Raw genomic sequence first — 14,856 nt, 5'->3', positions numbered from 1 at the left:
CGACGCTTCAACTCTTGAAAAGCTTCCACAGCAGCAGAAGACCAATTGACCACATCAGCACCCTTCTTGGTCAAATCGGTCAATGGTTTAGCAATACTAGAAAAATTGCAGATGAAGCGACGATAAAAATTAGCAAAGCCCAGGAACTTTTGCAGACTTTTCAGAGATATCGGCTGAGTCCAATCATGGATGGCTTGGACCTTAACAGGGTCCATCTCGATAGTAGAAGGGGAAAAGATGAACCCCAAAAATGAAACCTTCTGAACACCAAAGAGACACTTTGATCCCTTCACAAACAAAGAATTAGCACGCAGGACCTGAAACACCGTTCTGACCTGCTTCACATGAGACTCCCAATCATCCAAGAAGATCAAAATGTCATCCAAGTACACAATCAGGAATTTATCCAGGTACTCTCGGAAGATGTCATGCATAAAGGACTGAAACACTGATGGAGCACTGGCAAGTCCGAATGGCATTACTAGATACTCAAAATGGCCCTCGGGCGTATTAAATGCAGTTTTCCATTCATCGCCTCGCTTAATACGCACAAGATTATACGCACCACGAAGATCTATCTTGGTGAACCAACTAGCCCCCTTAATCCGAGCAAACAAATCAGATAACAACGGCAAGGGGTACTGAAATTTAACCATGATCTTATTTAGAAGGCGGTAATCTATACAAGGTCTCAGTGAACCATCCTTCTTGGCTACAAAATAGAACCCTGCTCCTAATGGCGACGATGATGGGCGAATATGCCCCTTCTCCAAGGACTCCTTCACATAACTCCGCATAGCGGCGTGCTCAGGCACAGATAAATTAAACAGTCGACCTTTTGGGAATTTACTACCAGGAATCAAATCGATAGCACAATCACAATCCCTATGCGGAGGTAGGGTATCGGACTTGGGCTCATCAAATACATCCCGGTAATCAGACAAGAACTCTGGAACCTCAGAAGGGGTGGATGACGAAATAGTCAGAAATGGGACATCACCATGTACCCCTTGACAACCCCAGCTGGACACAGACATGGATTTCCAATCTAATACTGGATTATGGACTTGTAGCCATGGCAACTCCAACACGACCACATCATGCAGATTATGCAACACCAGAAAACGAATAACCTCCTGATGTGCAGGAGCCATGCACATGGTCAGCTGGGTCCAGTACTGAGGCTTATTCTTGGCCAAAGGCGTAGCATCAATTCCTCTCAGTGGAATAGGACACTGCAAGGGCTACAAGAAAAACCCACAGCGCCTAGCATACTCCAAGTCCATCAAATTCAGGCCAGCGCCTGAATCCACAAATGCCATGACAGAATACGATGACAAAGAGCAGATCAAGGTAACGGACAGAAGAAATTTTGACTGTACCGTACCAATGGTGGCAGACCTAGCGAACCGCTTAGTGCGCTTAGGACAATCAGAGATAGCATGAGTGGAATCACCACAGTAGAAACACAGCCCTTTAAGACGTCTGTGTTCTTGCCGTTCAACTCTGGTCAAAGTCCTATCGCACTGCACAGGCTCAGGTTTAAGCTCAGGTAATACCGCCAAATGGTGCACAGATTTACGCTCACGCAAGCGTCGACCGATCTGAATGGCCAAAGACATAGACTCATTCAGACCAGCAGGCATAGGAAATCCCACCATGACATCCTTAAGGGCTTCAGAGAGACCTTTTCTGAAAATAGCTGCGAGCGCCCCTTCATTCCATTGAGTGAGTACGGACCACTTTCTAAATTTCTGACAATATACCTCTATCTCATCCTGACCCTGACACAGAGCCAGCAAGTTTTTCTCTGCCTGATCCACTGAATTAGGTTCATCGTACAGCAATCCGAGCGCCAGGAAAAACGCATTGATATTACTTAATGCAGGATCTCCTGACGCAAGAGAAAATGCCCAGTCCTGAGGGTCGCCACGTAAAAAAGAAATAATGATCCTAACTTGTTGAACTGGGTCACCAGAGGAGCGAGGTTTCAAAGCCAGAAATAGTTTACAATTATTTTTGAAACTCAGAAATTTAGTTCTATCTCCAAAAAACAAATCAGGAATAGGAATTCTCGGTTCTAACATAGAATTCTGAACCACAAAGTCTTGAATATTTTGTACTCTTGCCGTTAGCTGATCTACACATGAAGACAGACTTTTAATGTCCATCGCTACACCTGTGTCCTGAACCACCCAAATGTCTAGGGGAAAAAAAAGGCAAAACACAGTGCAGAGAAAAAAAAATGGTCTCAGAACTTCTTTCTTCCCTCTATTGAGAATCATTAGTACTTTGGGCCTCCAGTACTGTTATGATAAGGTAATTCAGTACCACAATGGACATAGAGGTCAGAGCACATACAGTGACCTGACAATAACCCAAAAACATAGAACGAGCTCTGAGACGTGGGAACTCTGCTGACCGCAATCCCTAATCCTCTCCAACCACACTAGAGGCAGCCGTGGATTGCGCCTAACGCTCCCTATGCAACTCGGCACAGCCTGAGAAACTAGCTAGCCTGAAGATAGAAAATAAGCCTACCTTGACTCAGAGAAATACCCCAAAGGAAAAGGCAGCCCCCACATATAATGACTGTGAGTTAAGGTGAAAAGACAAACGTAGAGATGAAATAGATTTAGCAAAGTGAGGCCCGACTATCTGAACAGAGCGAGGATAGGAAAGGTAACTTTGAGGTCAACACAAAACCCTACAAAAACCACGCAAAGGGGGCAAAAAGACCCTCCGTACCGAACTAACGGCACGGAGGTACACCCTCTGCGTCCCAGAGCTTCCAGCAAGCAGGAAAAAACAAATAGACAAGCTGGACAGAACAAAACAGCAAACAAAATAGCAAAGCAGAACTTAGCTATGAAGAGCAGCAGGCCACAGGAACGATCCAGGAGGAAACAGGTCCAATACTAGAACATTGACTGGAGGCCAGGATCAAAGCACTAGGTGGAGTTAAATAGAGCAGCACCTAACGACTTCACCACATCACCTGAGGAAGGAAACTCAGAAGCCGCAGTACCACTTTCCTCCACCAATGGAAGCTCACAGAGAGAATCAGCCGAAGTACCACTTGTGACCACAGGAGGGAGCTCTGCCACAGAATTCACAACATCTCCCACTGTTTTTTTTTTCAGGGAGAATTTAGATACCAAATTAAAAAAAAAAAAGGCTTTCTATGGCCCACTATTTAAGAGAGATGGCACACTCAGGACTGGCACACAAGCAGAAAGGCCAATATTAATCTCCCACTGTTTTTTTTTTTCAGGGAGAATTTAGAAACCAAATTAAAAAAAAAACACTAGGCATTCTATGGCCCACTATTTAAGAGACATGGCACACTCAGGACTGGCACACAAGCAGAAAGGCCAATATTAATCTCCCACTGTTTTTTTTTTCAGGGAGAATTTAGATACCAAATTTAAAAAAAACACTAGGCTTTCTATGGCCCACTATTTAAGAGAAATTGCACACTCAGGACTGGCACACAAGCTGAAAGGCCAATATTAATCTCCCACAGTTTTTTTTTTTTTCAGGGAGAATTTAGATACCAAATTTTAAAAAAAAAACACAAGGCTTTCTATGGCCCACTATTTAAGAGAGATGGCACACTCAGGACTGGCACACAAGCAGAAAGGCCAATATTAATCTCCCACTGTTTTTTTTTCAGGGAGAATTTAGATACCAAATTAAAAAAAAAAAAAGGCTTTCTATGGCCCACTATTTAAGAGAGATGGCACACTCAGGACTGGCACACAAGCAGAAAGGCCAATATTAATCTCCCACGGTTTTTTTTTTCAGGGAGAATTTAGAAACCAAATTTAAAAAAAAAACACTAGGCTTTCTATGGCCCACTATTTAAGAGACATGGCACACTCAGGACTGGCACACAAGCAGAAAGGCCAATATTAATCTCCCACTGTTTTTTTTTTTCAGGGAGAATTTAGATACCAAATTAAAAAAAAAAACACTAGGCTTTCTATGGCCCACTATTTAAGAGAGATGGCACACTCAGGACTGGCACACAAGCAGAAAGGCCAATATTAATCTCCCACTGTTTTTTTTTTTCAGGGAGAATTTAGATACCAAATTTAAAAAAAAAAAACACTAGGTTTTCTATGGCCCACTATTTAAGAGAGATGGCACACTCAGGACTGGCACGCAAGCAGAAAGGCCAATATTAATCTCCCACAACTTATTTTTTTAGGGAGAATTAAAAAAAAAAAGGGACTGTCCTACAATTACTATCTCCTTGCAGTAATCTCAGCCAGGTATGGCAGGCAGCAATAAGAAGGAGTGGACTGCTGCACAAATTAAATCAAAAGTGTGGACAAACAAAAAAGATAGCTGTGCAGAAAGGAAGGAACAAAAGGATTTGTGCTTTGAAAAAAGCAGTGGGTTTGCACAGCGGCGTACACACAGCAATGCAGCTATCAGGGAGCCTTCTAGGGCAGCCCAATGAGCTACAGCACTGAGGAAAAAAAAAATGTAGCTTCCACTGTCCCTGCAAACAAAAGGTGGTGTTGGACAGTGGAAATCGCTACAGCACAAGCGGTTTGGTGGTTAATGGACCCTGCCTAACACTATCCCTGCTTCTGACGAAGCGGCAGCAACCACTCCCTATGCTCAGATCAGCAGCAGTAAGATGGCGGTCGGCGGGAACGCCTCTTTATAGCCCCTGTGACGCCGCAGACAGCAAGCCAATCACTGCAATGCCCTTCTCTAAGATGGTGGGGACCAGGACCTATGTCATCACGCTGCCCACACTCTGCGTCCACCTTCATTGGCTGAGAAATGGCGCTTTTAGCGTCATTGAAACGCGACTTTGGCGCGAAAGTCGCGTACCGCATGGCCGACCCCACACAGGGGTCGGGTTTCGTGAAACCCGACTGTGCCAAAAGTCGGCGACTTTTGAAAATGAACGATTCGTTTCGCTCAACCCTACTTCTGACTAAAGAAAGGTCAATAAAATTCTTTGTAGCTCTGCAGTAGAAAAAGGCTTGTCACATGAATATAGATACATTAAAGAAAATAAATGTAGGTACTCTGCACTCACCTTTAATGGAAGATAGTGTTAACCCCAAGATGATCGCTCCAGTTTTGCCTACTCTACAGTCTAAAGCTTCCCTGTTTGGCCTTGAGTTTTGAACAGTTCATGCGAGAGCGATTTTTTTCACCACAAAAACAAAGTCCATCTGGCAGGAGAATGATCTTAAGGCAGACAATTTTTTCCAGCCCATTTCAATGGATTCCTATATGGCCTCTCCCCATGAAGAGATGTTGCAGATTCTACACTGTGCAATTTCTGACTTTGCAAAATTTTTAGTATTTTCCCTTGACCTTTTTTAAAATGTAAATCCCCATTATAGCAATAGAATTCAAATCTTCAAAGGAAGATGGCATATCTCTACCAAGGAGTTTGTCCTTGATCGAACTGAATAGTTTAGCATAGAAGATTATGATGTCAGAGTTGGAATTGGATTCCATAATGTTCCACAGAATTAATCTATTGTCTAGGCAAGAGTTTTGAGTCAGCAACTGGGTGGACATAACCTGGTTCATCAAAAGCTCTATGGAAAATGGACATCAAAGTAGGTAAAGAGTGCAACCAAAGATCATTTCATTACTGTAATGGTGGGAACCAAGGCATCTCCTGACAGCAAAGACAAAATATGCCACTTTTGCCAAATGAGAAAAAAAGATTATAAAAATGTAGGATGCATTGGTTTACAAAGCCCTGGCAGGCCTTATAATCTTCATCAAAAAGGACAGAAGAAGGCAAATGTGAAGATTTTCCTCAAGAAGAATCTCCTGGAAGAGAAGATGAGTGAGGCACATGTTGAAGAGCTAGTGGAGAAAAAGCAAAGCAGGCAGTGTGTCCATATGGGCTGAGAGGTCTCACACAGAGTGGACAACCATTCACTTACAGCAGTTGCATGATCAGCCAATATATGTCCTCTGTATCCAACAAAAATGGTGTTGATGACGCTGCACCTATAGTATCCATGGACTGAAAATTTTGTTGTGGGCTCACCTAGTAAGGTGGACTCTGTAAGCCACAGCTGAACAAAGAGCGTCCTCAGGCTACATCCGGCCTTCTGGATGTTCAAGTGCAGCGCGTGGACCGAAAAAGCCATGGGGCTGAAAACAGTGGCCCACTGGCCACACCATGCTTTTGCTCAATGTCCGTCCACTGCTCCCCATTGTAACTGCTATCCCCATCCTCAGGATGCAGACAGTAGTGAATACATTACGTCACTTCATCGCGCTGCTGCTGAGAGTCAGTGCACATGAGACATGAGCAGAGTGTTGAGGGAACAGGAGGTATGTGTTTTTTTTCCTTCTTTCATATGTGTATGGAATATTTACATGTACATAGGAGGCTATGTGAGGGCTCATTCTGTATATTGGAGACTATATGAGGGCTCATACTGTTTATAGGAGGCTATGTGGGGGCTCATACTGTATATAAGGGCTATGTGAGGGCCCATGCTGTATTTAGGAGGCTATGTGGGGGCTCATACTGTATATAGGAAGATATGTGGGGACTCATGCTGTATTTAGGAGGCTATGTGGGGGATCATACTGTATATAGGAGGCTATGTGGGGACTCATACAGAACATAGGGGCCTCATGCTGTATATAGGAGGCTATGTGGGGGCTCACACTATATGTAGAAACTATGTAAGGGCTCATGCTGTATATAGGAGGCTATGTGGGGGCTCATACTGTATATAAGGGCTATGTGAGGGCCCATGCTGTATTTAGGAGGCTATGTGGGGGCTCATACTGTATATAGGAAGATATGTGGGAACTTATGCTGTATTTAGGAGGCTATGTGGGGGCTCATACTGTATATAGGAGGCTATGTGGGGACTCATACAGAACATAGGTCCCTCATGCTGTATATAGGAGGCTATGTGGGGGCTCACACTATATTTAGGAAACTATGTAAGGGCTCATGCTGTATTTACTGTCTTTTCATGATACATCAGGTCGGTATCGCTTCCATGTAACTCAGAAGCGGACACAGAGAGAAGAGGGCCTCTATGAAAAAACAATGTACAGATGCTCTCACAAAATTTGAATATCATCGAAAAGCTAATTTAATTTTGTTCTTCAATACAAAAAATTAAACTGATGTTATATAGAGTCATTACAAACAGAGTGATCTATTTCAAGTGTTTATTTCTGTTAATGTTGATGAATATGGCTTACAGTCAATGAAAACCCAAAAGTAATTATCTCAGTAAATTAGAATACTTTATAATACCATCTTGAAACATTATTTTAAAATCTGAAATGTTGGCCTACTGAAATGTATGTTCGGTAAATGCACTCAATACTTGGTCAGGGCTCCTTTTGCATCAACTACTGCATCAATACGGTGTGGCATGGAGGCAATCAGCCTGTGGCACTGTTGGAAGCCCAGGTTGCTTTGATAGCAGCCTTCAGCTCATCTGCATTGTTGGGTCTGATGTCTCTCATCTTCCTCTTGACAATACCCCATAGATACTCTATGGGGTTAAGGTCAGGCAAGTTTGCTGGCCAATCAAGCACAGTGATACTGTTGTTTTTAACAGCACCTTGGACCATTGAGCAACAGTCCAGTTCTTTTTCTCCTTGGCTTCAGGTAAAACGCTTCTGGCATTGTCTATTGGTCATGAGTGGCTTGACACAAGGAATGTGACACTTGTAGCTCATGTCCTGGATATGTCTGTATGTGGTGGCTTCTGAAGCAATGACTCCAGCAGCTGTCCACTCCTTGTGAATCTCCCCCCAAATTTTTGAATGGCCTTTTCTTAACAATCCTTTCAAGGCAGTGGTTATCTCGGTTGCTTGTGCACCTTTTTCTACCACACTTTTTCTTTCAACTCAACTTTCCATTAATATGCTTGGATATTGCACTCTGTGAACAGCCAGCTTCTTTAGCAATGATCTTTTGTGGCTACCCCTTCTTGTGGAGTGTGTCAATGACTGCCTTTTGGACATCTGTTAAGTCAGCAGTCATGATTGTGTAGCCTACTGAAACAGACTAAGGAACCTTTTTAAATGCTTAGGAAGCCTTTGCAGGTGTTTTTTTTTTTCTAATTTACTGAGATAATGACTTTTGTATTTTCATTGGCTGCAAGCCATAATCATCAACATTAACAGAAACAAACACTTGAAATAGATCACTTTGTTTGTAATGACTTTGTGTAATATATGAATTTCCCTTTTTGAATTGAATAGCTGAAATAAATTAACTTTTTTATGATAATCCTATTTTGCGGGAAGCAACTGTATGTGCCATTTGCAGTCCTATAGCTCATCATAATGCAAAATTTCCACCTGCTTTTGAGGTGACAGTGGGCCTCTTCTAACCTTTGGGCTCCTGTGCCGCTGCACAGACTACACAAATGGTATGTCTTCCCCTGTTGTAACAATGTCTACTGTATTTTTTACCCACAGAGCCATCTGGAAAGAGGCATAAAATGCAGTATACTCATTTTAAAAAAAATAAGTAAATAACCAATGTATATTGATGTCTATATAGTGACATATATCAGAAGTACCTCAAGTGCATTCCCAGACATATACTGTATCTCTGACACACACTGCAAAAGCAGTATGAGCAGAGACCAAGATACAAAACATGCATTGAGGATTCTAAGAAGCACATAAGATGATTATTCACTGGAGCTACTGTCAGATTGCTATCCACTATAGTCAAGATTTGGAGACAGTGCCTTATGCTGGAGGAAGGTATAAAAGAAGTATTTAGTTCCATTGTGAAGTATAAAGATGAAGTACGGAGACTGCTCCCAGGCCTTACCATCCATATCCAGCCTCTGTATAATGACCTCCAGTTCCACTTCATTGGGCATGTACCCCAGAGACCTCATTGCTGTGCCCAGCTCCTGCTTGGAGATGAATCCATTTCCGTCTCGATCAAACACTTTGAAGGCTTCTCGAATCTCTATGTAGACAGGCAAAAAAGGTTAACTGTTTCCATCCAATTAGACACCTAGAAGATATTACATTACACTGCTTAGATATTCATGGTAGATGTACAAAATAATGGCCTAATGAAATAGCAAATTAAGAGCATACACATTAACTTTTAAATGTAAACCTTATCTTATCTACACTGTAGAAGAAGGCAGGTTGTTTCCTTGTAAGGAGAGGAGAGCCTGTAGTGTGCTTCTTAGGATTATCGGAAAGTCTAAAAACACTTGTTCCTCCATGGTCACTACTTTGTCCACATATCTACATTGTGTACATATGTGTAAAGTCACATTCAGACAAGATAGATTTTTAGTGGATTTTAATTCTCTGTTAAATACACTCAACATATTAACCGTACAAGGCTGGTAGCTGGAGTTATACAAAACCTCATTCACATTCAGTGGATTTTTCCACAGCAGATTTCTACTACCCTTTATATACTTTAGTGCTTTTAAACCCTTAATGACCAAGACAATTTTGACCTTAATGACCATATTTTACAATTCTGGCCATTGTCACTTTATGAGGTTATAGCTCTGGAATGCTTCAACAAATCCCACTGAATCTGAGATTTTATTTTGTGACCTGTTGTCACATTTCTTTGATTTGACTTGCATTTATTTGTGAAAAAAAAAACAGAAATTTGGCAAACATTTTGAAAATTTTGGAATGTTGGAACTTTAAATTTTTATGCCCTTAAATCAGAGAGATATGTCACACAAAAACACAAAATAGTTAATAAATAGCATTTCCCACATGTCTACTTTAAATTAGCACAATTTTTGAAACATATTTTTTTTGTTAGGAAGTTAGAAGAGTTAAACGTTGATCAGCGATTTCTCATTTTTCCAACAAAATTTACAAAATCATTTTTTTAGGGACCACATCACATATGCAGTGACTTTGAGGGGCCTAAATGACAAAGAGTACCCAAAAGTGACACTATTCTAAAAACTGCATCTCTCAAGGTGCTCAAAACCACACTCAAGAAGTCTATTAAGCCTGCACATGCTTCACAGGAACTGAAAAAAATGTGGAAGGAAAAAATGAACATTTATTTGTTTTTCACAAAAATTTTACTTTAGACCAAAACATTTTTATTTTAACAAGGGTAACAGGAGAAAATAGACCCCAAGATTTCTTGTTCAACTTCTCCTGAGTACGCTGTTACCTTACTTGTAGGGGAAATCTACTATTTGGCTGCACGGCAGTGATTGGGAATGAAGGAGCATCATTTAACTTAGCGGACACCATGTCACATTTGGAGAGCCTCTCATGTGCATACACAGTGGAAAACCCCACAAGTGACCCCATTTTGGAAACCATACCCCTCAAGGACTTTATTCAGGGGTATAGTGATCATCTTCAACCCACAGGTACGACACAGAATTTGATAACATTAGGTCTTCATAATGAATAAGTCGTCATTAGTGTTGAGCGCAAGTGCTCACTACTCCAGTTTGCATTGGGTGCTTGGGTGTGCACCAAATATCGCGGGTGCTCGAGTGATATGTTCGAGTCCCTGCCCCACATGTTTTGCAGCTGTTAGACACCCAAAAAAATCCATGTGGGGACCCACGATACTCCGTGCATACCTGAGCACCCGATGCAAACTTGAGTAACGAGCACTTGAGTAACGAGCACTAGTCATCATTTTTTTTTACGCTTAAAAAAAATTCTAACCCCAACACTAACCTTAACACAACCCTAACCACAACACAACCCTAATCCTATCACAACCCCCACCCTAACACAACCCTAACCCCCAACCCCAAACCTAACCCCAACTGCAAAGAATGGAAAAAATATATATATCTTAGCATTTTTATCGAACTAACAGGGTGACAAGGGGGGATTAGATTTACTATTTTTTTTCTTTTCATCACTGTGACAGGCTCTAACAACCAATATACTCCCTGTCCGCAGAAATCCACGAGTGTCCCACGACGATCTCCCGTGGAGAACGGCAGCAACAGCTGTTGCGACCGCTCTCCAGGGGCCCCAGAAACACAATGACGGGAGGAAGGGATTCCTCCGCCGCTGTAAAAAAATAGTCCCTAGCCTCACTTATGGCATTGCTGTATGAGAAATTTTTCCACGCAGCAATTGCCATAAAGTGAGACTTTGAACTTTAGTAACCTCAGTGATGCACTGCAGGAGCCATTGTCTCCTGTCAGTGTGTCACTGAGGGTCCTATAGAGCAGTGACATCACCCGATGTCACTGTTCTATAGGGGAGATCGTCGTGGGACACTCGTTATTAATTGGACTACGGAGGACAGGTAGTATACGGTTTATTATTTTACGCTTTTTTGCAGGTGCTGAAGTATGGTAAGTATGGTTAAATGAAGAATATTAAAATACTTTTTTCCAAATGTGTGCGTCTTTTATTAACCCTTTCTTACTATTGGATTAATAATGGATAGGCGTCTTATTGACGCCTCTCCGTTATTAACCCGGCTTAATGTCACCTTACAATACCAAGGTGACATTAACCCCTTATTACCCCATATCCCACTGCTACACGGGAGTGGGAAGAGAGGGGCCAAGTGCCGGAATTGGCGCATCTTGGCCGGGGGGGGGGCAATATGCATGGCCCCTCTCTAAGCTATGAATATCAGCCCGCAGCTGTCTGCGTAGCCTTTCTGGCTATAAAATATAGGGGGACCCCACATCATATTTTGGGGGGGTCCCCCTATTTTAATAGCCAGTAAAGGCTACGCAGACAGCTGCGGGCTGATATTCATAGCAGGCTACAAATATTGGCCCCTGGCCGTCGGCTTTCCCCCTCTGGCGCAGAAAATTGCCGTTATTTTCCGCTTTTTTTAAAAATTCAACACTCATTAAGGCATCTTTCACTCTTCCGTTGGTACGGGTCCGTCGCTATGCGTCGGGCTGACGTACCGACGCACGTTGTGAAATTTGTGCACGACGTGGGCAGCGGATGCAGTTTTTCAATGCATCCGCTGCCCATTCTGAAGTGCGGGGAGGAGGGGGCGGAGTTTCTGCCGCGCATGTGCGGTAGACAATGGCAAGCGCAACGGCCAAAAAAGTTCACTTGAACGTTTTTTCGTGCCGACGGTCCGCCAAAACACGGCAGATCCGTTGCACGACAGACGTGACGCCTGACCATCCGTCGCTAATACAAGTCTATGGGTACAAAATGCATCCTGTGAGCACATTTGCAGGATCCATTTTTGTACCACACAGAGACACCCCGCACGCCCCGCAGAGACACCCCGCATGCCCCACAGAGACACCGCCCACAGCAGAGACCCCGCCCACCGCAGAGACACCCCGCACGCCCCACAGAGACCCCGCACGCCGCAGAGACCCCGCACGCCGCACAGAGACCCCGCACACCGCATAGAGCCCCGGCACACACGCAGAGAGTCCCACGGTCACGCACAGACCCCGCCCGCACACACACACGCAGTCTCCGCCCACGCACCACCCACACTTCATTATACTGCATAATTGCACTATAGGAACTTCCGATTCCGATTTCCGATATCGCAAAAAACTCGGTATCGGAATTCCGATACAGCGAATATCGACCGATACCCGATATTTGCAGTATCGGAATGCTCAACACTACTCATGACCTCTTGTGGCAGCCTGTTCCACTCAATGATCACGATAACTGTCAAAAAAAAAATTCTAATATCTAATCTGTGTCTCCTCCCATTCAGTTTCATTCCATTGCTTCTAGTCTTTCCTTGTGCAAATGAGAATAAAGATGATCCTTCTACAATGTGACAGCCCTTGAGATATTTGTAGACAACTAAGTCTCCTCTGAGTCTTCTATTTTGCAAGCTAAACATTCCCAAATCCTGTAAACGTTCCTCATAGGACATGGTTTGCAGACCAGTCACCATTCTGGTCGCTATTCTCTGAACTTGCTCCAGTTTGTTGATGTCTTTTTTAAAATATGGTGCCCAAACTGGACACAGTGTTCCAGATGAGGTCTGATCAAAGAGGAGTAGAGGGCAATACTGACTTCACGTGATCTAGACTGTATGCTTCTGTTAATACATCCCAGAATTGTATTTGCCCTTTTTGCTGCTGCATCACACTGTTTTTTAAAAAAAATAATCTATGTTTGTTTTAATAATAGCCATTTCCTTATTGGATCACTATGTTGGCTATTTTACATATGTACATTCACTTTTCAGTTTTCTTATTATAAGAATTATCCTGTTAGAGATGCATGATTCTTTTATATTTCACATATATATTGACACTCAAACTTGCTTATTTGTCAAGTGTTGTTCTATCATCACACACTTTTCATTTTGGTATTCTTATCTTAGATATTCAATTCACTGCATGGCTTATCTTATGTTAGGATGTATATATATATATATATATATATATATATATATATATACACATATGTTCAATTGCTCTATTTTTCTCTTTTATCCACAGTACTTATTTATGGTGCACTTTTCTTTTTCTGGCCATCACTCTTTGGCCTCTTTCAAGGTATGTACACTCTTTCTCACTTCTTCTCACCGGTTTTTGTTTGTATGTCCTACTATAAGTAGTTCGCGCAGCACTTCTCTTTTCATCCCCAGTGTTCTTATACTTTAGCTGCGGTGAGCGCTTCCTACGGCTGGCGCCGGACTGGTTCCTTGGATTCGCGTCTCCATGGCGATGTGGTCTCCCCGCCCACTATTGCTGACGTGCCAGCGGTGGGTGTGGACCTGCGACGTCAGACGCCAAGGTCTTGGTTTCTGGCCCTGCCATGCTGCGGGAAGTGCCGCATTAGACCGCGCTATTGGGGATTCCGTTCTGGTATGCCCTATAAATGCCTGCAATACTTTCTTTAGACCACGCCCCCCGAGGAAGCACTGATAGCGAAACGCTATCATATACGCTGGCATATAGGTTGGTATTACCACCATTGTTTGATTATTGTCCCTCCTGGTATACTTGCTTTAGGGTTGGAGACCTTCTGTGTTAACATTGCCTGCATATAGTATAAGTTACACTAGTGGTGGCTCCATATATTTCATTATACCGATTGAACTTTTATATTTTGTTCATTCACATACTTTTGTTTTTGCACTTGCATATTTATGTGGGCCATCAGACAGTTCTATAATTGCACTGGTCCTGCCCTGCTATCTCTCCCTATATTGGGTTTATAACACTGGAGGGATCATCTTGTGTATATCTGCTTGTATTTGCATTACAACCCTGCCGGATGTGGCACTTAGGTGTCACTATCCCTGTTATTGTTTCTATATGTGTTTTTAACAACTATTTTTGTTTGGAACTATTTATTAATAAAAGCAATTACATTTTATGGAATTATGCTCTGAAATTCACTTTCTTGTTTTGGGAAAAAATGCATCACACTGTTGACTCATGTTCAGTCTGTGATCTATTAGTATACCCAAGTCTTTTTCACATGTGCTGATGCTTAGCCCTATTCCTCCCATTCTGTATATGCTTTTTTCATTTTTATTGCCCAGATGTAGTACTTTGCATTTTTCCCTGTTAAACAAACCATTCTGTTAGTTGCTGCCCACTGCTCCAGTTTATTTATATCTTTTTGAATCCTCTCTCTCTCTTCTCTAGTATTAGCTATCCCTCCTAGCTTTGTGTCATCAGCAAATTTAAGCAGTTTACCCTCAATTCCTTTATCTAAATAATTGATAAAGATGTTGAACAATACAGGGCCCAGGACAGAGCCCTGTGGTACCCCAACTGAGACATTCTTCCAACTGGATGTGCAGCCATTTACGACCACTCTTTGGGTCCGATCACTAAGCCAGTTATGAATCCACCTAACAGTTGCCTTGTCCATTCCATACTTAGTCATTTTTTCAATAAGGATTGTGTGAGATACTTT

At 42.5% G+C, this 14,856-nt stretch overlaps 1 protein-coding gene across 1 annotated transcript in view; it reads right to left on the bottom strand.

Moving 5' to 3' along the window:
- The window catches only part of CABP7 (calcium binding protein 7), a 285,079-nt gene that overhangs the window by 190,536 nt on the left and 79,687 nt on the right, over positions 1–14,856 (bottom strand). The window contains exon 2 of the mRNA XM_069760076.1: positions 8,822–8,965. Within this exon, the coding sequence (XP_069616177.1) occupies positions 8,822–8,965 (144 nt within the window). The remainder of the gene's footprint in view (positions 1–8,821; positions 8,966–14,856) is intronic.

This window comes from Ranitomeya imitator, chromosome 1 (assembly GCF_032444005.1).
Source record: "Ranitomeya imitator isolate aRanImi1 chromosome 1, aRanImi1.pri, whole genome shotgun sequence".
NCBI lineage: Eukaryota > Metazoa > Chordata > Amphibia > Anura > Dendrobatidae > Ranitomeya > Ranitomeya imitator.
Note: the sequence above shows the minus strand (reverse complement) of the source record. Positions and strands in the feature narration are given on the sequence as shown.